At 38.9% G+C, this 25,162-nt stretch overlaps 1 protein-coding gene across 1 annotated transcript in view; it reads left to right on the forward strand.

Annotated features, from left to right (window-relative positions):
* Positions 1–68: 68 nt before the first annotated feature.
* The window catches only part of LOC140228028 (homeobox protein cut-like 1), a 53,239-nt gene continuing 28,145 nt past the window's right edge, over positions 69–25,162 (forward strand). Inside the window, exon 1 of the mRNA XM_072308426.1 lies at positions 69–157. Coding sequence (XP_072164527.1) covers positions 92–157 — 66 coding nt within the window. The 5' untranslated portion in view covers positions 69–91. The remainder of the gene's footprint in view (positions 158–25,162) is intronic.

A 25,162-nucleotide genomic window follows, 5' to 3' on the forward strand; every position in this document is an offset into this window, starting at 1 on the left:
GTGCATGCGCCAAATGGCTTCAGCCTGCGCATAATGCATTGAACCACACACGGCCGGAGAGAGTTCGTTCCTTTGTCCGAGATCGATCAACATGGCCGCGACAAATGTCGCGTCAATGTTCCAATATTGGAAAGATTTCAACTTATCGCAGCTTCAGGTAATTACCTGTTATTCTCATTGTACAGTACATAATTATACAGCATTGCGGTCAGTTTAGACTAGTTTGTACGTCTTTTGGGAAGTTTATAAGCTTTGATTTCGCGCGTGGAAAATCGACAAATTTATCAGAAATTGATCCGAATCGCTATCTGTTCAATATGCTTGCGCCACACTCAACGGATGCATGCAGCGGCTGGCCTAGATAGGCGAGCAGCGCGCGCGGTGCTGTGTGTATGAAGTGTGTTTTGGTGTTCTCGTGGAATGTCGCTGAATGAATGGGTCTGTTGTCTGCCTTCTCTTGATGGTGTGAACAATGTTTTGGCGACGTTGTGTTCTTCAAACGCAACCGCGCTGGAAACGGGCTTTAGATGTGCCCAAAAATTCACTGTAAAATGAAACTATCCTCTAAACATCTAGTTATTTCTTGTACAGAGAAACCTACTCAGAGCACACCACTTAAGAGAGGCTGGTTTCTTGCGTTTGTACAAGGACGAGGTTCCTTAGTGTTACTAAATAACTGATTTGTTTGTTGGATTTGTGAACATGGTCAATTTGTTGTCTAACCATGCTAACTTAGTAGTTTATATTTACCTCAGGGGGTTTTGTCAATTGATAGATGGTCTTGTATTATTTTCACTCAAGTTTATATAAAAAAAATAATGCAGTAGAAGTCTAGGTTCTGTGTGTTGATTTGGTGCAACCCAGTGCAGTGGCAGTGAAATACAAGTAGGGTTGGGGGTACCACGTATCGACACCCTAAGGATCTGTAGCTTGTTTATTCTAAAAACATAATACAAACCCGCCTAATTCTTACCTCAAATATGCCATAAATACTGCAGTTTTGAATGTCGTGACCGTCTCGTTGATTATGAATCTCCGTTTTAAAATAGCGCAATTTTAGTGCGTGCGTTCCGTTCCGTTTTCTTCGCGCAGCTAAAAATGGAACCTTGCGATCGGCACCCCCTCTCCTCCATAGGTATACACGTGAATTTCACAGCATAGGTAATACACGTGAATTTCACAGGCCATAGGTAATACACGTGAATTTCACAGCCATGCGTCGTTACTGATCGGATGTGTAATTTTTAGCTTGGTTTGTTTGAGTTTGATTTTCGTTTCTTCGTTTTTATTGTTTTTATAGCTAATGACACTTAATCCCGCACGTACTTTTTCGTTCTATACGCAAACAGCCATGATACGCAGGGTGTCGATGGGAAGGTGCCCTGTCGATAGGTGGTGCCCCAACCATACACCGTAGATTTTCTATCTAGGAATCCCTAAATTTTTACTGATTTTCAGTAATTTCTACTGGAATTGGAGAAGAATACTGAAGGTTACCCAAGCAAATTAGAAATCATCGTCTGTGATATATTCTATTACACTGTTAAGGATTACTTATTTTCACAAAAAAAAAAAAAAAAAGACGTTAACAAAAGTTCGCAACTCTGCATATATGATATGATGTACACACTGGTTAATAGTCATGTTTTCAATACGTGTCAAATAACTATGTTAGATTGTCATTGTCGTGGCCCACATTATAGGTTTTTGTGTCAAATAGTGTCCAGTGCAATGACAGCATAGCTTGGGTGTCAACGGAAATTTGCTTGCCTTGTATTTTGAGGTAGTTACTATATGTATATTTACAGTAGGCCAGGCACTAAGCGAATGATATGGAGCAGTGTTTTGTGATGCCACCTTGATGGGGTTGAATTTGTTTTATATTTTATAAGTTACTTACACTATTTCAATAAACTCGAGACAACCAGAGCAGAGCAATTGCCAAAAGCCCCCCCCCCCCCCCCGGCCCAAGCCAAACAAGCAAGCAAGCAAGCAAGCAAAAAAAAAAAAAATAGACTGATCACAGCAATGAAAGAAATAATTCAAATAGGCCTAGCTCTATATGGTAGGGTTTCACTAAATTCAATATCTGCTACAATTCTGAAAAACTGAAATGAAAATTATCAAATAATGTTCAACTATAACTGGGAGTACCAATATGCCCTATATACAGTATTAAAGTACCGGTATCATGGTGAATGCACCATTGTTTAACTAAGAATATTCAAACAGAATTAATAGAGTGATATACCTGCATGTTGGCCCTCATTCTTTTTAATTCATGCTTTTGATCTATGTGATCCATTGTACATACAACTGAACATGTTTGATGCTGTTGTGGTGACACTAACAGCAAGTTGTTAAAGTTTTGAAGTCTTAAGGACCCGCTGATCAGTTTGCAGTTTGCATGATAACAAATTAAACTTATGTGACGAGGAAAGGGTTATTTCTACGTCCGTTGTCTCTTACAAGTACACCACCATTAATGCCCACCTCCCTATAAAATTTCTCACAAGTACAACACCATTGATGCTAGGCTTCTACTTTGTTTTTCCCATAAAAGCAAATTGAATTTTGAATTGAAAGAGTGTGAGTAATCCTTGAGGCTACTTGCACATCACATAATATATGCAACTTGCAGCCATGTGGTATGGGAGAGACGTGTATATTTTGTTTTGTTTTGCTTTGTCTGTTTGTTTTGTTTTGTTTTTGTTTTTGTTTTGGTTTTTTGTTTTGTTTTGTTTGTTTGTTTGTTTGTTTGTTTTTTTTTTTTGGAGGGGGAGGGTAATTTAATGGAGTATTGTTCTTGTGGTATTGAGAGCATTAGGCCAATGATAGGAATACTACAGTAATTGTAATTGAGTGTCCCATGCTGAAGCCAGAAGATCATGGTAGTTAGCACAGGATCATCAGTGGTCAGTCCACAGAGAATGATTCCCTGCTTTAGGTTTCAATGTAAAGTGCAATTCCATGCCACATTAAAGTTTACTATGATCCCTGGATCAAAATAACATGGAAAATGGTGGGTGTTTTATCCACCTCGTGCCTAAAATAAAGTAATGAATGGATTGTTGTAAGGTTTCACGTTTTCACAATGTAGTGATATCAGTAGTGCAGCTCAAACACAATAGATATTGGCTGAGATGATGTTGGTGCTTCATAAGACTCTGTTGGCCCACATACAATGTATTATGTTTGCAAACAAATCTCTACCATAATTTCCTTTCTGAACATGAAATCAAGAAGAAAGACTTGTGGCTTTTGCATGAAATTTTTGTTGTGTTCCAACAATCTAGCAGTGCCACCTTCCATATTGTGGGAAAAGAGTTTGAAAATTGCTAGTAAATCATCAGCTAAAACTGAATTTTTTTGTAACATTTGAAAATTTAATATTTCTGTAACTTTCTCAGAGTAGAAGCTCCAAAACAGAGATCAAATTCTGTGCATACAAATAGTTTTCAACCACTGGAAGTGTAGCTCTAGAAGTCATACACTGTACATGACATTTATACTATAACAATGCAAGACCACTTGGTTTGACTGGAATTTACAATATATTTCTCACTGATAGTATTGTGCATGCTCACTATTGATTTTGATTGGATATTGGAATAGCAATGAGGGGCATACAATTTTTTAAAATATAACTGTTGACCTGTCATACTATAAATGTCATTCTTTTAGTGTTTTGTGCTGCGACAACATGCAAATAATTTGTTGTTGTACCAAAGATCCAGCAGATTAAAGTTTGAAGCCTTTGACAGGTCTTATGCAACACTGAATAAAGATACTTTCATGTACAATTATGATTATATCACTTTTTTTTTGCCACACTGATATGATTGTTGGAACATCCGTTTGAATCAGCAAAAATGCACGATAAACAATTTTCCCTTAAAAAAAAAAAAATAATTGATAATGAGGGTATTTCTTCGCTTGACCTCTTTTGCCTTTTATGGCAGGTGACACAGTAATTTAGTCTATAAATCTAATGGCAGATGAGACGTTCATTTTAAGTCTCTTTGCTCGCGATGCCGTCTTGAGTCATTGTCTGAAAATGTGGCTCATCATGTTTGCTCTGGCGATGAAAATTCGGGTTCAGTCCTCCATATCAAAGTGTTTGTCTGAAATAGTTTCATGTTGATATCACAGAGCATTTATAAGCAGTGATTGGTTTCCATCAGTGATCACTGAAAGGAACAGCTCTGCGACTGATGATATCTGGTTCTTGTATGTGTGTCCTGATTGATATCTCGGCGTGACATCAACACATTCTTTCTTTTTTTTTCTTTTTTTTTCTTTTTTTTTTTTACAGCCTGGGTATTACGTGCAGTCATCAGATATTTCACATCGTAACATGCATTAGATGTGGAATGACTCTCATGAATGTGAGATCCTAATCTTTGAACAGGGAGATATTGAATGTTTACTTCTTGAGTGGAAATAGACATGCTTGCATGCCTTCTTTGTTTGTGGATGATTAATTTGATTGTTAGATGTAGATGTTCCTTTATGTTACAACATGTTGTACAAGGGCTGTACTTACACGTGCATAGACCTCCTGATGTTAACGGTGCAATTTGTATCTGATGTACAAAATGAATATTGTGAGAAGGATTATCAATTCTCAGACAAGTACTGTACTGAACACTGTAGTGAGGCCAATTAGTTCCTGACCACAAGTATACAGTCTCTATCCTTTATCATAAACCTTCAAAGTACAATTTCATATACTCAAATCGGCAGTTGATGTTTCTATTAATACTCTACAGGGAGAGAAACTGTATTATGTTTGGTAGAAATGTGCAATGTCACATTGCACTGATTGTATTCTCATGATACAGTTTGTAGAGGTGTCCATACTTGCACCCATGCCCATATATATTAATTTCCATTACTATATTCTAGATCATTGGAACCAGCAGAAACTTTCCCAGAAATAATCCGAAGTTCTGCTAACAAGCATGTACATTGAAACTATTGGTATACTGATCAGACAGGTAGAGTGCATTTTTAAAAGCAGATAGTGTGCATTCAATTTGTTAGCAAAATCAGTATTCACTTCTCATGTCTGACACTCGTGCAGAAGTAATGTTCTTGAAATCATCTTACAGTTCTTCTAGTATAGAACAATAAACTACGGGCAAAACTTTTTTTTTCAAGTATTTGTTTTACGATATAATGAAACACATTTTTGTGCATTATATCCTGCTGTTTAAGTTATTAGTTCTTGGTATTGATATGATTTCCCTTTTCCCCTGTTTTATTCAGGATACAAGCCCCATCCAATCACCAAGTTGACATAAAACTATTAAATTATGGAGCTAATCTGCAAATTTTTATCATTGAAAAACATTCATTATTAAGTACACATGTATTTGTTTGTGGAAAAGGGAATGTTCTCTCTCACAAATAATCATCAAGTAGCCTTCAAAGTGAAGCCTTACCTTTTTTGATAATCTTTGTTCTCTGTGTGATTGTGATCAAATGAATACATTGTAGGTATAGTAGGCCTACAATTGTATGGAAGGCATAGTCACTCTCAAGTTACAATGTATGGGAGCACAGACATTTGTCAACGGAGATTTGTTAACAAAGTACGAACATGATGGGTTGAATGATGGCTGTCATTTGTTCTTTTACTAGGCAGCTTGTTCCTGAATGTTTATTAGATGCTAATCAATCAAAGATCCTTGGGTCACACACACTGTACTGTCCAACTACTAGCATGGAGTTTTGCTGAACACTTTTCATTCATAAAAAAGAGAATCTGATATTATAAGTAGCAATTTGTGAAAAAAGATGGATTATCTGTCTCAAACAACAACAACAACAACACATGTTTTAAAGGAAAATCTAGCATGAGGACAAACTCGGGGTGCCATTTTTATCTTTTCTGCAGTGCTGGGTTAAGTTTGTAGTTGTAACTTACTGGGTATTATGACAGATATTGAGATTTATAACTCATGTTGGCCCCATGTGCTGGATCAGTGAATGTGTTGATGTTTGATCAGGGTATGTTGCTCTGTTCTAGGTCATTGCTTGTGCATTAATTCCTCTTTTTTTTTTTTTTTTTTTTTTTTTGAAACCGAAAGTGTGTGTGTGTGGGGGGGGGGGGGATTGCAACATACTTTTGTCCCCCTCTTTTTTTTAATGACAAAAATCAACACAAATGTAACTGTTGTACACAGCCATTTTTATTTTCATTTTTCAAACTTCATCTCATTCTGTCAAAGAAGCTAATGGTATTAAATGTATTTTAAGGAGGTAAAGTGATTTCAAACATCATGAAGGAACCAAGCAGTAGGAGATACTGTTAACTGTCTCCTTCACTCTACAGCTGTAGGAAAAAATGACAACTAATTGCCCGCAAATGGCTCTTACACCATGTATTGTTCATGCATGAATAAACCATCTAAAGATTGAGCGAGTGCAAAATCGTAAAGAGATCTTGACCGATAGTTCTCTTTCAAATGTCTGCCATGTGTGGCGATGCGATTTGATGGTGAGATGGACGAGAGAGGGATCTGCCTTGTGTTCGGAATGACCCCTTGCGAGCATCGGGCAGTGCCGGCCTATTATCATTTTCACAGCACCAATGCAGCGTGAAGATTGACCCGATGCCGATCAACTGGAAACTGCTCTGGCTGGATCATTACATTGAGCTGCTTGCAAGATGAATTATTAAACCTTCTGTGGGTGTGGCTGTGATGGGGGGGGGGGGGGGGTGGTGGTGAGTGGGAACCGAGCAAAGCAGAAAAGAGGGCGAAAAAAGATATTGTGTGTTTGATGCTGAATGCACAAATCTGAAGAGTGTAATTGGTTATCCGGTATTAGGCAAAAATCTTTATTCCCATAACCTTGTAGATGTCTCTAGTAGAAATAGATGCTTCACTGCTTTTGAATGCTCACAAACTAACTGCCTCATTTAGTTTAAGGTCCAACATTTACATAAAATTGATCTGCCTTGTCGTAGCCAATGATATTATGCTGCAAGAGCTTATAAGATAACAAAGAGGAAAAGCTTGTTTTGAAGGAAAGCTTGTCATACTGCTTGTACATGTACCAAGCCTTTTGGTAACAGTACTCATCCAATCCAAAATTTTAGACCAGAAATCATTTTTATGCATTGAAAATTTCAGTCATGGTACCCTTGAAATGCATCATGTGGGAAATCCTGTTCTATTGTATGGCATGAATGAGGAGAGGACTTTTTATTTCAGCACCACACACACTCTATTTCTACCACTCCTAGTATTGCATTATACTTTCAAAAACTTCCGTTTATGTAGTGTTGCCAAAAAAGGGGGCGGGGTAAGAGCCATCATATCATCAAACTGTCCCCCAGCATACATGTCCATCTAGACTTTTTCCCCAGGTTGATATGATTGCATGAGAAACAAATCCATCAGATTTTTAAGCTTGAATTGGTACAAAGGTCAAATATATAACAGAGCAGTGGGCAGATACAGTAAGGTAATTTTATGATTATTATTCTTTTGGGGGGGGGGTGGGGGTGGAGTTAGAGAGGTCAGAAGTTCCTTAAAGGTGCATAGTCCCGATAGTGTAGAGGGCGCTGTTGATGATACTGCCGATCACTGTTAGTGTTAGCATTGATACGAAGATTACCAAAGTTTAGCTGTCATCAAGAGTAAAGCGCGTAGGTGTTGCTAAGTGACGTTGCCTTTGTTGTCTTCTTTGCGCAACGCGTAGTCTGTAGTAATATTAGGGTGCGTGCATATAGTGCTTGTTATTATGACATCACAAAAGAAGTTTGCTAAAGCTGTCATCCCCCTCAGCCGAATCATGAGCCGAACTGTGATCCGACTACTGACTACAGTGAATTGGACTTCTTCGGACTCGGGGAAAGTGGGCCAAAGCGTAAGCGCTAAAGAGGAGTCAATAGGGTAGGTCTCTGTAGGAAACTTACGCCGTGCGCTCGCGTACGCATTTGACTTTTAAAAACACCGGGACCATGCACCTTTAACCTAATTTTGAAACTTCAGTTTAAAACTCCCACAATAGCGTGTTGAGTCCTTCAGAAGGATCTTTCTGTACAAGTGTATGTTCTCCCCTTTGTCACTTATTATCTAAACATGTAAGAAGGCATCCTATATTTAAATGAACTCCGTGAGGCATCAGCATTGGTCACATGAAGAGGAAAAATATTCAAAAGGTTTTTCTTTTCTACAGTATTGTGTCGTTAAAAGTGAAGGAACGGGTCATCATGATAGGATGATGAAAATGTACACATGCCCAGAAAATGTGAAGTTGGTATCATATTTATCAGGTAAAATAGTGAAGAGATACACTGCTGGGTGAAAGAACCAAGACAATCAAGTTACAATGTATGTTGCACCTGTACATGCACCTGTATACAATGTTGACTAACTCTTTGACATCTAAATGGCTATGACTCCCCCTACTACCTCAACTATCCCCCACCCCAGCATTTGTTTCACTGCCAACATTCCACTCGCGACTCTCTTTCGGGGATTATTTCTACTGTCATTACAAAAGTGTTGACAAAATGTCATCAAACCCACATGCATGAATCTAGTCTGACAGGGCAATTAAGTTGTTATATCGGCAGTAATTTCTGGGCAAGTTGTGGGCTAATGGTCAATTTTACATTTGTGAAATTTTCCCATGAGTCAATTAGTACTCCTTGACATATGTTATGGCAACGTGGGACAGTGGTATGCTTAAATGGTAACGAGGGCATAGTTTTATGAAGTTTGTACGCATAGTTTGCTAATGTGGCGGGACAGTGTCTCTCACAGTTGAGAGTGCAATCAATTATAAATGTATTTTCTTTATGAAAACCATCAAATGCAGCCTGTACATGGATCTTTCAATGCTCCAACAGTAATTGAAGATATTATAATTGGGTACAAGTATCAGTTTTTGTTGTTTTTTTTTTTGGGTAAGTATGATATGTTACGTACATGTATCTGCGGACAAGAAAACATCTGCGAAGCATTTCTTTAAAAGTAGAAAAGCAATGTGCTGATGGACTCATGTACACAGTGTACATCTCAACTTCATCATTTAAATCACTGTAAAAATTTTAATCAGTGAAATCGATGTTAGGTATTGTTAAATTTACAAAATGTGAACATTTGTTTTAATAAAAATGTTTCCAGACTAAACCGTCTACAGTTACGGTTTATTGAGAAAAATACTGATTATATCTCCTTTTATGTTAGGCTTTATTGCGAAATGTTTATATTGTGGGATGTTTTGTCGTGCAACATACCTACGCATACAATATGATGCATTAAATGGGATATCTTTTAACATTTTTTAAATCACTGCTCCCAAAGGTAAAGTGGACCTTTAATTTCTTTATAGCTTTTAATAGTAAGGATGGAGGATATATATATTCTATGTCTCATAGTAGAGAAGGGTTCAGGGAGATGGGTAAATAAGACAGACAGACATACAGACTGACAGACAGAGAAAGAGAGATCTAGAAAAGAAAGACAGAAACCCCGGTATTTCTGTGACCAGCAGTAACATGAAACTCTGAAATCAGTTGCCTATTACAGCAATCAATTGCAGTCCTCGGATAATCCATCTAGATTGGTCAAGTTGGAGCAACGATTCTGATGGCTCATGGGTAGCAATCGATCGCCAAGCTGTGCACGTGTATTGACCCAGATTTTTAAAAGAAAAATATTAATGACAGAAGCAAAAACACAACACTAAAGTCAGTATGACTGATAGAAATTTAGACTATAAAAAAATAAAAATAAGGAAAGCAAGAAGAGATGGCTATGGAGGTGCATGTGTGATAGCCTTTCAGACTTGTGCAATATTTCATGCCCTTATCGTATCTGTAGTGAGTGATGGAGACCGTCAGGGGTTCGACCTCGACTTCTCGGACTTGGCGTGACGTGCCGCGCAGAGGAAAATTCCAATTTTTGCTCTACAAGCAGGATGCTTCCTAAGTGTTTTGTCAATTTGCCTTCAGGGTCCCAGAGCATCTCGGAATCGTGTGGCTTGCGCAGTGGTGTTGTCTGCCTGCCCTAGCCTGCAGAGATCTTGCGTTTCGCTGTTATACACGATGTGGTACACCATAGATATGAAATTACTTTATTTCACCACATTTGACAAGTTTTTTTTTTTCTTTTTCTTTTTTAAATGTTTTTACATCTTGTTTATATCCTAGATAGTAAATTGTTGACAGAACAGGCCTGCTGTACTAGAAAGGATTCATTATTTTCCAGTTTCATTGTTGTTTCAGTTCTTAAGTTATTCATGCCTATGGATGTACCGGTACAAATATTGTAAATGCAATATTTGACTGTTTGGTATCAGTCTGACAGAGAGACATTAGCTGTGCCAGACAGATGATTGTTGAGCCAGGAATTTATAAACTTTAATTCCCCAGAAAAGAAGAAAAAATGAACTGTAGTACATGTAAGTAAAAGGGCTCTGTTTAATCAATTAACATACAATTGTATTACACATGTACCTGCTTTTCCACCGTCTAATGAGCTAATCAAGTCCCCAGGCCTAAATTGATAATTTTTTCATGTCTCCTCAGTACCTTTGAGGGTGCCAGGGACATTATTGCCCTTGCAGTCACAGTTTGTTAATGCAAAGTTAGGCAATGCTCAGGCCAGCTTGTTTGTAAAACCAGCCTAATGCACAGTGATCAAATGCAAAGCTCTTGTTTTCCTGGTTTTTGAGGTAGTATTTTGAAAGCGCTGCCATGGTTTATGTGAGAATACATAATCCAAAGATAGCAGTTGATTTTAAGAGTTTCTTCAACTTAGTTATGCAATGTAGGTCAAACTGGATTGCTGTGGTACAGTGATTAGAAGCACAGAAAAGACTGAGTAACACAGTTACATTTATGAAGTTACTTGACTACCTGTGTAAAATCACGATAGACAAATATTTGCCAAATCTATGCGTATGATTTCACATGCCCTGGAGAGCAAGATTGTGAAATTGCAAGGATTGCTTAGCTCTTAATTGTTCATCATTATTCATCTAGCAGCTGATACTGTACGTAGTGCAGGGGCTGACTTTATTTACAAGATTACAGCACGGCACGGCCTGTTGTTTGGCACCATTAAAAAATCGGACGTGTGAGTGGGCACGGCCTTCCAAACTTCCGTGCCGGTGAGAGAGGGGGGCGGGGAGACACAGGCGAATTCCATGGTATGATTTGTCTTATTGGTAAAAGCTTTCGATACTATTGAATTACTTGTTTTGTCAGGCGACCGTGCAGCGCTTGTGGCGCTGCTGCATTGAAAAGCGGGAATTCCTTTCCCCGAGCTCTCTAATCACGGCCAGAGAAATCAATGCTGTAAATATTGTTGCTGTTAAAAAAAAGAGGAAGGGGAGAGAGAGAGGGGGAAAAAAGGCAGAAGGTGGCAATAAGGAGGGAGAGATTGATATGTTGAGAGAAAGAGAGGGAGAGATGGAGTGAAAAATGTTGTGAGAAGAAAAGATATTGACACAGAGCGAAGGGGTAAAAGTTGTTTTGGCCGTGTGCTTGTTCAGCTTTGGAAAATGTAGAGTACGGGGGAATTTCATTCGTCCCTCGCCGTCTGATTCTCTAGTGATTGAACCCCGCTGCAGGGAGTTTCAATCTATTTGGTCATTGTCTATATATCGCCCTTCTCAGAAAGCACTGATATCCTTCATTACAGGCTCCACAGCATCAAATATGGAGAAAGCATTTTGCTGGCAGTATGAAAGTAAATTTTGTTGGGGAAAATCTGCAAATGATGAGTCCAATTTTTGTAGTTGATATTCACAAATATTTCAAAACCCCCCAAAGCATGATAATGATGAGTATTCTATATAAAGGTAGATATTACAACGTAGATGAATATTTGGTGTCCTTAAATCATACTTGTCTATAGTTGTTGGTTGGTTGCCTGATGTGCACATTGATATGAGTAGTATCGGTGCAAACATCCTGACCAGTTTGATCAAGTATCAATTTGAAGTTTCCCCTTAAGAATGTACATGGAGGTTGTTTCAGTGATAGGTTTACAACTGGCAATTGTCTCGCTGTCTGAAAATGAAATCTAAAAGTGAGTTTTAACATGATTATATATGTACATTTAAACCTGAACACAAAGTTGCTTTGAATTGCTCTTTGTGACTGAATGCAGTGGCCATAGTGTACAATTGTATGCCTCCCGTGTACAACACAGACAGCGCAGCGTGTGCTGTATATCTGTGATCAATGTCAGTGCATTGTGTCAGCGAATGATGAAATATTACTAATCCACGAAATTACAACTCTCATCCGTCGTCTGTAACCCAAGAACTCCCCCATGTATTGAACCTGGGTTATGTTATATCCACCGCCTGCTTTGTGATTTTTTAATGGCCGTAATGGCAATGAATACAAAGAGGGTAGGGGGAAAAAAAAAACACCAACTAGTCGTGATAATAATCAGTTTCCTGAATTTCCTGTCGTCAAATAACAAGAAAATCACCAGTAATACTGACAGGAAATGGAGAGAATTGAATAGATACCGGAAGACTCAAGAGTTTGAGCACAGTTTATCTGAAGTATCTCGCTCCGACGTGCAGGGGTGATTGTAAACAATCCATTTGTCGATTGCTAACAATAGAGATCCCGGCTTTTAATTTGTAGACCTGTGCAGTCCTGCAGTGCTAATCTGTAACTTTGTCATTTGTGTCTATTTTGTTTGTTTTTTTCCCTTTCTTCTCATCTTTTTTTTTTTCTTTTAAGACCTATAAGAGAGAAATTGGAAGTGATTTAATGAGAATGACTTTAACTGGTGTGACCTTTGTAATGGGCCTGTTGTTGACGCGCACTCTTCTACGCATGGTGTGCTCCTAATAGAACTGATGGATATATAAATTTCTGGGATTGTGGTGCAGGTTTCATGCTTGAGAAGTCATGGCTATCTTCCGTAATCAATCGTGCAAGCTGTGTTGTTGTACTGCGGGCCCGAGGTTTTCCTCTTCCATTAGGGGGATATTGTGCTCCTGATGATCAATTCTATTGACTCACGAATTGCAGCGTAATGCGAGGGCGTCTCTGCCGATTTTTCTGCCGCAAAAGTGGTCTGTGAATGCTCTGGCCCGAGACATGTCTATACACATCCACATCGTCACGAGGATCTTTGGATTAAAGGCAGATGAAAAATGTTTGATAATGAACTATTTCTTGGGTATTTTGAGGGAAAAAATTGCAATTATGAATTGTTCTGAATGATTGCTCATGCACTGATAAAGAAGTATACATGTTCTTCAATCATTTGTATGTAGGATTTGCAAGATGTCAAAGTATAAAAAATACAAAACAACATGATTGTATTCTGTTCAGTGGTCTGAAGACAAGCTAAACAGGCAAGGGTGTGTCACATAATGGCATGTATACATGTACATGTACACAGAAAACAAATTTTGTTTTAATACCAAAAGGTGACACAAAAAATTAGCTCTGAAGTTGACCCTACAGCAATTATCTCAATGAATGCATTATTTTTTTTTTCTTTTGGAAGTTGACCCTACAGCAATTATCTCAACGAATGCATTATTTTTTTTTTTCTTTTGAGATGTGACATCACCATTGTTCATTTCTTGAAAATAACAGAATGCTTCAGCAATATTTCTGGGGATACAATATTGTTCACTCAAACTTGAAGGCAGACCTGTGCATTCTACAACTGGCCTCCTTTTTATTGTTATATCTAGGCTTCTAGATGCAGGAATTTTCTTTTGTTTTTCAGTATACGAATTGCCTGTTTTATACACTGGCCCTGGAGTAAAGAGTGTTAAAAATATGATCCTTACTTTCATGTATGTTCGGTATGTTATGTATTTTCACAGACACTATAGGCCTACATTGTAATTACATGTAGGTACAGTACTTGTACTATTGGATATCTGCAGCAGAATACAAAAGCAATGTTAAGCCAACCTCACATTCACTGTATTGTATACAGTGATGCAGACACGGGAAAGAGTTATCTATCCATACCGTTCGATGGTGTTTCTAGAAAACAAGGTACAGGTGTACAAGCAGCACTGTATACATGTACACATTGTATGTGCGCATGCATGTGTACGGGCATGTTGTGTCTTCACGCCAAGACAAAGTTTAACAATGATTATAAAGTACAGTTTGATTCTTTTTATACTTTTACAGTACATTGTGTGTTGGATTTGATACCAGTAGGAATGGATGTGCCCACAATGACTAAATGGCTCATTGAACTCCAAGGTGACGTCAAGGAGAATTTTCCAATTTGTATTCTACAAAATGGAAGGGTGTATTTTTCGGAAATTGTTCGTAAGAATGTCTGTACTGTGCTGAACTTGTTCTTTGTGTAATGTATTATACTCTTTTTTTGTCTTTTTTTTTCAAAGGGAACATGAAGTTCCTGGATGAGATTAAACAGGAAATGAATCCAACTAAGTAACAGCTGCAAACCTGGAAGAAGAACATGTCTTTTACAAGTAGCAATATATGAAAGAGAATGCAGTACCTAAGGCTCGTTACTATTACCAGTCTTCTTTGTGTGTGGAGTTTATGCCACTCTCTCTCGCTCTTTCTGTTTGACTGTCTGTAGGTCTGTCTCTCTGTCTCTCTCCATCTCTTTCCCCCTCTCTCTTCCTTCCTCCGTCTGCATACCCCTTTCAATTGATTCTACCCAATTATCAGCGAACGGCAGGCCCGCTTTGGCATTGATTCCATTGATTGGATAGATCAATGCCCGCCGCCACACCAGCCCCCGGGTCCCTGCGGTGCCCCCGCGCTGCCGGACCAGGGCATTGATTCCTCGGCAGCCGCCACCACAGCTGGTTTATTGAACGCTGCCTGATAGATGGGAAGGCTATTGATTGCCTTGGCCCAGGGAAAACACGGCCGGTCTCGGCGCGGGGAATCTAATAATGATCGGGGACGGGATGGATATTATAGATCGCGCGCGTGTACTCCCCTGGTCGTTTGCATCGGAGGTAGATTGCTAATGGATGGCCGATTGCGTATCTTGTATGGATTAGATCATTAGACTGCACCACTCTGGCGTGGAGGGGTGCCACCTCGATCAAATTCATCACCTCATAACGGTCGGTTATATCTCAATTCTCACAAGGAAGGGCTCAAAAGTCTTTCCTCGGTGAATTCCCATTCCCAAATAGACTTACCCTAAAACCCCTGACAAGTTTTTTCACCCTATCCTTTCTCTTGTAAAAACCCTCCTTCATTCTTCTAGTTTCCCCCCTTGAGTATTAGGAGGACCACATCACTTCAAATTGTGCTCAGAGCAGGGATTAAATTCCATGGACCCTGTTCCTTTACTTTGTTGTTTTTTCGTCAGACAATCTAATTTTGATGATTGATTGATTTTCAGCGTGATTCATCATCCTGTTGTCGATTGAGTTGAGCCAACGCTCTCAGCCCTCTCTCTGGGTCCCTGTCTCTCCCCCTCTCCCCCTTTCTCTTCCCTATGCTCCCCCTCTCTCCCCCCCCCCCCTCTTTCTCTGTTCTCTTTGTGCACCAAACTTGTCAATTGACACCCAGTTCCTTCCAGTAATACAGTCCCTGTTCCTGCCCAATCAATCTATCGCCTCATGTGCCTGGCCCAGAGAGGTTGACTGTCTTTTTTTATTGTTTGCAGGCAAGGGCTGAACTTCCAGAAATAACTGAGGGAATTGCTGCTCTGTATTTTTCTTCTTGTCCCCCTTCTACAAAGTGTTCAATGCATGCTGTGTACACAATTGAACAATACACTGCATACAAGTGTTGTGATTGCACTGCTGATTTCTTATGCTCGAGGAAGCCCCCCTAACCCCACCCCCTTCAAAAAAAGTCGAGAGTGAAAAAGAACAGAAAACTTTCCTGCAGTAAATACTTTCTATTGCAAACCTCTGACTGCAATTTGAAAGAGGGTGAGAACAAGGAATAGAATGGACGTTTTTCACTAGAAAAAGAAGTACAATGTGCGAACTGTAAAGCAAGAAGTATTTGCGGTGTGAAATTTGTGTATATTGGAGCCAACATTGAATTTTTGCGACTTGCCATTGGCATCCAGTGCATTATAGCGTAGACAAAAACTTAGCTTGCATTTTAATATTGGCTTTTACAGTAGTTGGTTAGAAAGGAGTAACTTGCTAGCAGGAAATGGCAGACTTAAGACTGCCAAAGTTTAATCGCATCTTTTTCACTTCAGCTGTGTATATCAATTCTTGAAACCATTAAACTGAAGAACTTTTTCAATGAATGTCAAAACTGCCTTAGTTGTATGAGGTTCTTGTAAAGAGGTATGTCTCTCTAAAAATGGGGTAGGGTGGAGTCTTTGACCTAAATACCATTATGGATAATTCAATATCCAGTTCCAAAGTGCACCGAAGGCGTGCAAAATTACCTCATAATCTCCACATTTGAGTGTGAATGGAAACTGGGGTGCGATTCCTAGTTTGTAGGAAATTTTTTCCCGAAGCCATTCCTTCAGGGTTGTTTGTTATTTCCAATTGTGCAATTTGTTATCTTCCATCTCTCGGAGGGAGATTAGTTATAATCCAAAGCCCGCCCTCAGTGGTGAGCTTGTGGCGATATGGAGGTTGGCGTACAGTGCAAACTCTACTGCCTCCCATGTACCCCTTGCACCCAGCGGCGGGAGGACCTGCCATTTTGTAGCACACCTCCATCCCTTTGCTGGCACCCCAAAGTCACGCACATGCCGTAGTCTAGTCATAAATCTATAGCCCCCTCCAGCTTCGATTATAAAAATGAAGATGCTCGCGGGCTCATTCGCCTCGGTTATCAGATATTGGGTGCTGGGGAGAGCGAGAGATGGGTGTAGGTAGATGAAACGGTGCCCCGCAGCTGCCGTCAGGAGCACGGTAGCAATTCAGGGTCTAAACACCGATAAGAATCGGTAGATTTGCAGCCTATGCCAGTGCTCTTCTTGCATTGCCTTATTACAACTCTACGAGACCTCTTGGGAGCGGCCTTCGGAAAAAAAAAAGAAAAAAAGATCCAATTTGAAACTCTGAGATAGGAAAATGTCTCATTGGACACGGAATCAATTTTCAGCATATTCTTGTTTACAAGTGCCTTTTTATTTTTTCTCTTCAGAAATGGAAAATGGGTTCTTGTCTGTGGGTATTGTCCTATCTGAAGTATCAAATTGGATCAGGTTATCATATTGTCCATGCTCTGGTTCACGTTTATTGAGCATACTGTTTTCAATTACCCCCAAATACCCATCCTATCAAAAGAGTATCCTGTATATGAAAGTTCTTTCATATAAAAGCAATAAAAGAATGTTTAAACCTGCCCTCTCACAGATGAAGTTTTCTATTAAAACCAAGGTTACGGATAGTGTCTGCTAGCCCATATCAATTGTTATGCACTGACCATCTTGAGTTCCATGACTGTGATCTTGTTAACAAGCTACAAATGTATCTTGTCATAGTCTGCATTCGTTCGAGTGCAATTCTTACCATAAGATTCAAATCGGATGCAGAGAACGACAGGGATTTCAAACAAATTTAAGTACATGTAGTAAATCAAGAAAGTACTGGAATTAGAATGTTTCAACATATTGGTGCTATTAGCAGTCTTAACCACATTAAAGGCATATGAGGGAGAGTGTAATGTCAACACCTCGTGTGTCTTGTTGACCTGTACATGCCACATCTTCAGTAGATTTCCTGGGGACAGACAACAAACAGAATAAATTGTTTACATCTTCCACATCACTTCGTGATCTGCTGAAGTGATAACCTTGCAACAACAACTTTTATAGAGAAAGGTCTTGCAGAACTAATGCTAAAGTGTCTTAAAAACATTGAATTTCTTTTTATTTTTGTGTGCAAATCAGTTGGAGAATTGTGAAATAAAGACATCATCGTTTCTCCTTGTTAGTCTGTGAAAACATGCCAAACTTTGAGATTCCCTATCTTTTTCTTCTTGAAGCCTGATTTCTATGTAACTTTTACTGCAACTGTACTGGTTACTGTAAAACCAGAAATGTTTGCGTGCAATTCAATTTTGCGAACTTCGCGAGAGCCAAGATTTGTGAAATTAAAATGCATGTGAAAGTTCTTGTCTGCATTTTATTCATGAAATGCTAGTTACAATTCAGAAAATTTCATGCTGTGTAAAGGCAATCAGCTCCAATTGGTGAAAACTTCATGCTGCGAAAATGTCTTGGAAACACACTTTTTTTTTTTACTGAATTCAACATGAACATTATGTCGAATTGCACTTAGAGTAGCAAGGGAGAGTGTAGCATATTGATCACATCCTTTGGGAGTTAAAATGTATAGGGGCTGAGTGCAAAATGATTTTCATGAACTTGAAGTAGGGCAGTATGTTATGACAAGTAGCATGCACCCACATGAGAAGAGGTATCAAATCTTAACTATGGTATTTAAGAAATCCAATTTCGTTCATTACATTATGTGAAAGTACAATGGCTGATCAATTTTCTCTGCATCACGTATTGTCCATCTTTAAAGTGCTGCTTTTAATAGTACACTTGCACTTCACAGATTGGGTGATGCTAATGTCAGATTTGATGCTTGCACAGGCCTAAATGTACAATGTCCTGCGATTGTTTCAATGTCGTACACATTGGAAGGGAATTAGCCATAAAAATTAACGGCGTGGTGCACGCTTGTTCGCGTGGGAGCACGGTGGAAGGCGCAGTCGAGGAGTGCACACATTCACGGAATATAATGGGTCCAAGAAACGGCGAAAGGCGCGCAATATCGTGCACAGATGGGGCCTTCGAGGCGAGGAAGCCTATTATCAGCTCACTAAGCTGTATCGCTACATTATTGATCAGAGCTGGCCAGCGGAGTGATTCGCCAAATTATTATCCTTCGCTAATTTCTTCCCCTCTTTGCTGGCTGTCTTTTTTCCCCTTCTCTCCTCTCTCTCCCTCTCTCTCTCTATCTCTCAAGTACTCAGTCACTATCTCTCTCTCTACCCTGTAATTTACGACTTCTCTAGGGAAACGGTTGGGTGCGTGTGCTGATACTGGGATGGTGCAATTAAAGCGTTTTTTTGAGGGAGGCTAGAGCTGAAGATAAAATATGCCTTGGGGTAGTGAGTGTGTGTCTGTCTGTCTGTGTGTATGGGGGGGGGGGGTTGGAAGTCGATGAGGCGGACAAAACCATGGCAGACGAGATTTGATATGGAGAATCTTTCCTCCGACAGCGTCACATAAAAAGACAGCATGAATTGATGAGCAGATTGGCTTTTGGGTAATTCCATGGGGTTGGGACTGAAATTGTGACATACAAGTTGAAAATTCAAGTTGGGTACATTGAAATTTCCTTTTTCCCCCTGATTTGTTACTCCCATTCTTCAACTTATTCCACTAGCAATCTGTTTATTACTTCGCACACTTTCAGTCAGCATGGGTAAACAGGTATGGCAAAATACCTATGTTACACGGACTTCATTTGTTGACATCCTTCATAATTTTGTGTTCTGAAATGATAACAATGAACACATCCACGTTTTTTGCGTCCATAACACATCAACATGTTATTTAACAGGCGCATGAGATCATCATTAGTAAGATTGTATGTTCTGATGTCAACTGCAAGCCACTTTTATTAACATGTTTTTTTCTACAAACCATTAACAATTTCAATCAAAAGTTTAACTTTTTCATCAAGAGTGACACAATGACAATATTCTTAAAAGCACCACAATTGAAGCAAGTGATTTGTATGGGTATTCAAGTGAAAACATGATTTTATTGTTATAATCAGGGGTTTTCAGTCAACAACCTCGCCCACAGTGTACTACCTATGTTACACGGACAGTATGTCTTTGTAACATAGGTACACTACGACATATCAACTGATTTCCTTTATTGTGGTGTGAGATGTTAAAACCTACACATATAGACTTTATGTATGTTCCCACAAATAACACTATTGTAACAGTTCTTTGGAATTATATCTACTGCACACCTGTGGAACAATACCTATGTTACACAGACTTCAATTCTTTGTAACTCTGGTATGAAAGAAGGCAGACTTAATCAGAAGAAGAAGAAGAAAGTGAAGCTTTACACAATTTAACCTTATATACACTAACATCATCAACTAGTTGTCAACTAACTAAGAAAACTAATAAAGAGAAATCAGACAAGTCTTCTTGTCTTCTCCATGTTCTTTGTTTGAAATTAATTTCTGCTCTTTTGTCCAATGTCCATTTAGCCCTCGATTTTTGTTTTTCTTCTGTCCATTTTCCCTCTGTGCAGTTTTCTTCTTGTCTAGTTTGTTACGTTCACTCTTCTTGGATGTTGCTTTGTCGGCTTCCTCTCTGTTTGTGGAGTGCTGTGGATGTGTCCTTGTCACTCTTTCATGTAGTTTAAAACGTAGCAGTGGCAGAGGAGGAGCCATGGCAGATTCATCGACAAACTGAACATAAGGTGTAAAGAGAAATAGAATAAAAAAAATTAAAAGAAAATTTTTGTCGGGGCCGACTATATATTCCTGTTGATGTATGTGTGTGTTATGAATGGAATTAAATAATTTCAACAATTTTGCTTACATTTCTACCTCTTGGCATACCCATTAGCTAGAGTTCCATGTGTACCTCCCACCAAAATTGGAAAAAAATGGGTTATGCTTAAAATGATGTAAATATTAATAATAATAATAATATAGCATGTAAAACATAGGAAAATATCATTTTCATACTCTATGCTAAAAACTTGTTTTGATGTAAGCTAGGAAGGGCAGGTCGCTGCCCCCAGTGTCCTAGCTAAGGTTAGGCTAGGGTCAGGGTTACGGTTACGGTTATGGTCCTTAATAGACTCCCAAAATAATACCAGGCCCTATTTTATATTCATCCCCCATCAAAATTGTCGCCCTCTTTTTGAATGATAGTGTAGAGCAATAATAGTCTAATTTTGATTGGGGTTCATAATTTCATTGAAGCCTTTCCTACCCACTACCCACCCAAACTGAATAGGACACTGGCATTTTAGCTTTGAGACTTCACAGTGGGTGAGCATGCATGGAATAGAAATGGTGAATCCTTGTGAAATGTTAGCAACTTCATCAGAGCATCTAACAGGTCAGTGAAATCTTGGAAGGAAAACATTGACATTTTCGAGGTAAATCTGTTAAAGAGAAAGAATATCACAGCTCCTAGTTCTCTCAATATCACCAGCAAAATAAGGCAAACTCTATTTCTCTAGTTCAGATGCAGTCTGGACATCTACGTTTTCCAACTAGTATATAGTGATGAATACTAACTTTAGCACATCTACCTTGGTAGATACCTTATGACAAAAGGGTCCAAAAATTCACAATAATCGGGAGGTAAAACAAATTTATATTGCAGTGAAGATACACTGATATACTTTTGTATGGTTTTCTAAGAGAGGAATTATATGCTCCTTTTGCAGAGACCGGCATGGACGGAAAATTTGGCGATCAAAATTATGAACATGAACCTGTAACAAATATCTCAGTATGTGGGACTACAGTATCATCGTCCACAGTATTTTTGGCCAGTTCAGAGGTTTAGATGTCGTTTTTTTCCTCTAATAGAGTTACAGAATATGACAAATGTTATTATTTTCGTAAAATAGCGTAAAAGCTTACCAATTGACTTCAGAAACATTAAAACTCTTGTACCTACGTTACATGGACAACGGCAGAAAAACAGATCTTGCGCTGTCCAGGTAGGTGTATATTGGCTGTGAGTAGTTTTCCTGCCATTGGGGGAGGACTGCCAGTGACATGAATACGATTGCTGATGTTAGTAGCTCTTCTTTTTATCACGAGACGCGTCTTTCCTTACCTACGTTACACGAAGAGGCCGGACATCGCACTGAAGTACAGTGATATGTTCTGTATTTTCTCGTTTATTTGGAGGATTTTGATGCTAATTTTTGGATAAGAATACTTCTGAAATATAAATCTCATTATAGAAATAAAGTTTCTGATCATATTATGATTGGAAGTGTATGTAAAACCATGCTATACCTATGTTACAACAAAAATTGCCATGGACATCGTTTGTAACATAGGTATGAGGTTGCTTGAAGATGCTCTGGTGTTCTTATTTTGTTACAAATGTTTATGTGCCTTATAGTCTTTGTAGAAGTCACCTTGCCTCTCTTAATTATGATAGGCATAATGCTGAAAGGTTGTATATTCTTGTTTTACATTGCCATGAAAATGGCATATATTTATGTCACAACATAAACCACAAAAAACCATGGGACATCATTAGTGAAACAGTCATAGACAAAATACATTTGTACACAGGCTTGTTTCTTTTTCATCAAATAATTCTTCACACATTTCTCTTCAAGAATAACTGCAAACCACAGACAATTAGTTGATAAATTTGTCAGAATATGACTTTTATTCCCTACACAACATGAAAATCTAGAGAAGACCCAACCCCATGGAATGACCCTTTTATTAAAGAGAAACCAAAGTTGCCGTTGAACACCATTAAAAAGGAACTGTATTACTCTAGAGTGGATATCTGGATTTGATCAAGCTTTCTTGATTGCACAGAATTTTTGTGGCTAATGCAGATGTCTACCTGTAATGTGTTTGTGTCAGTTTTTAAAAAGAGACGGCAATATTGAATGATTTTCCACTTCAGTTTTTTTTTTCCCTTTCTCTTTCTCTCTCTTTATTAAAGATATACTGTAATAATGTGTGCCTTAAAGTGAATCTTTTTGAAAGTGCATGCGAAAGAAATTGTCTATTCATAATTTGCAATCTGGACAATGGCCTCATCAATATTAACTGAAGAAATGATGCTTAAAAGAGAGTACTTTTGTAAAAAAAAGAAAAAGAAAAAAAAAAGCACATATTGGAATAGAAAGGATCTGTATACATTATACAATGTAAATTATACAGTGGTTCTTAGAGACTGATTACTCTAATGAGTTTTTATACATTTGTTTCTGTTGGTTTATTGCATAATTAATGACAACAACAACAAAATGCTGGAGAAAAATGAAAATGTAAGTAGTGAAACTTAACGATCAAAACAATGATAATAACAAAGAGGAGAGATTCAACTATTTTTAGACTTCTTTATTTTGAGAAAGAGCAAGCGTATGTGCAAGTATATTCTGAAAACCCAACCATTAGATGTCATTAGGGTGCACTATTGTTTGGAATGAAGCAATTCAGAATTCAGCCATATGCTTGTTGATATGAATTCTCAAACGCGCAACAAGATGTGAAACCCCCCCCCCCCCCCAGAAATGTACACTGTAAGTTATATACCAGTGAGAGGGTAATGAAGCCAATAAAGTGCTCAAGATGAATTGTAGATGATTCATTGATATGGACACAAAGATCAGCAGGCCTTTTCTGTAGAAGAGAAACATTGAAGGCTAGGGAGAAATGAGGGACGGTCATCTGCAGAAGACCAGACTTGCCTCCGATATTGTTATTGTTGAAGGAGGGGATGCATTATGATAGTGGGTCCATGAAAAGTGCCATGCCCACCCCTCATTGTTGCCACGCCCACTAATCATTGGTGTTCGTCAGGCAGGCATAGTCTTTGTCATTGGCCCCTCTGGCTGTGGAAGTTGCGAGAGAAGTGAGCATTGGGATGTCGTGTGTGAAAGAGTCGAGCCACCTTTAAATAACCCTGACGTCGATGTGCGTAAAGAGGGAAGCCACAGATGAAAAGGCCTTTGGAGACCCATTCAAATCTAGCCTGCTCCTTGGAAAAGCTGAAGTTTGATATGAGTACCAAGATTAGGTACAATTGTAGCATACATTGTACATGTAAATCACAACCAAACAATCATCAAAGTTCTGTCCAAAGGAGCTTGTGAATGCTGCATAGTTTATTCATTTCACAGTCATAGTGACCCCATGTTACTGAATTATTCAGTTGTGGTGGTGCACAGGTCAAGTTTTTTTTTTGGTTCTTTTTTCTGTTTCGTGAATAATAATCACATTTGCAGTGCTCAAAAGGCTCTTACACTGGTGTACTGGGCTTCAAGCTCAACGTAGTGGCCATCGTCGTGGCTGCCAATAGATATGAAACGGCTTGAGGGCCTTGAAGTAGGCTACTACTGTAAGAGAAGACAAGGTTTGAATGAAGATGGAGGGGGAAGGAAGATGATGTGACCAGATCAGGGGAACGATGCCCTGCTGGTCTGTAATCAATCAAGCCTTGCTCACGATGCTCGGCTCACCTCGGCTCGGCATGGCTTGACTTGGCTTGGCTCGTTCGAGATGGCAGGGGAAAAACACTGGCAGCTCCCACGTGTAGTCCATCCTCCCCCTCATCAGACCCGCTTCTGAGCGTCTGACCAATATGACGCTCGGCTGCTTTGGAGAAGAATTTGATACACATCTGCGTGAAACAAGCTGTCGCACCACGACACTGATTACTGTCTCTGCAATTACAGCACTATGAATCTCAGTCGTCTCTGAATTTGATGCATTGAAATCTGTCCATATATAGCCACAGCAGCTCATTGACTCAGAGCATATTTTGCGGTGAATTATGAGATAAAGCTATGAAGGGATCATTGTGCAGTTGTGCATTTAACATTACTGTAGCTGTAAGTCACAAAGACAGATTGACAGCTGTAAACTATGGTAGGCTGTGATTTTCACTTTGTGTAGAACTTTGCGTTATCAACCACCATTATGGTAGAGTTGTGTGAAGTCATTGCTATTGTCCGCATTTCTCTTCAGAAGTGCTCTTGTACATACAAATTTATTTGTACATTTCTCTTTAGAAGTGCTCTTGAACATCATACAGATCTACATTTGTACATTGTATGTATGGTGACATATAAAATGACCATAACAAACAGCAAAACAAGTAGGCCTACATGTAGTTAAATATCATGTCCCTTGTGACAATGAAAGTGATTTACATTTGTAACTCCCCTTGAGCAATTCTTTGTGTTGTAATGTAGAGTTGATGTCTTCCAATGAAATCAAACACAACTGAATAAATACAGTGACATTTTAAATGATTGCCCTACACTGCAGGCAACTGAGTTATTTACTGTCTAGTATTAATAATGCAAGTATTCATAATGAGGGTCAATGTGTCAACTCAAGGCAGAGGACATACAGGTGTACCACACACAGTAACTCTGCAGACAGCATCAGGTGACATTTACAATACATCTTTTTCTTTTGGGGCACACACAGACTGCAATGTTGC

Source organism: Diadema setosum, chromosome 4 (assembly GCF_964275005.1).
Source record: "Diadema setosum chromosome 4, eeDiaSeto1, whole genome shotgun sequence".
NCBI classification, from domain to species: domain Eukaryota; kingdom Metazoa; phylum Echinodermata; class Echinoidea; order Diadematoida; family Diadematidae; genus Diadema; species Diadema setosum.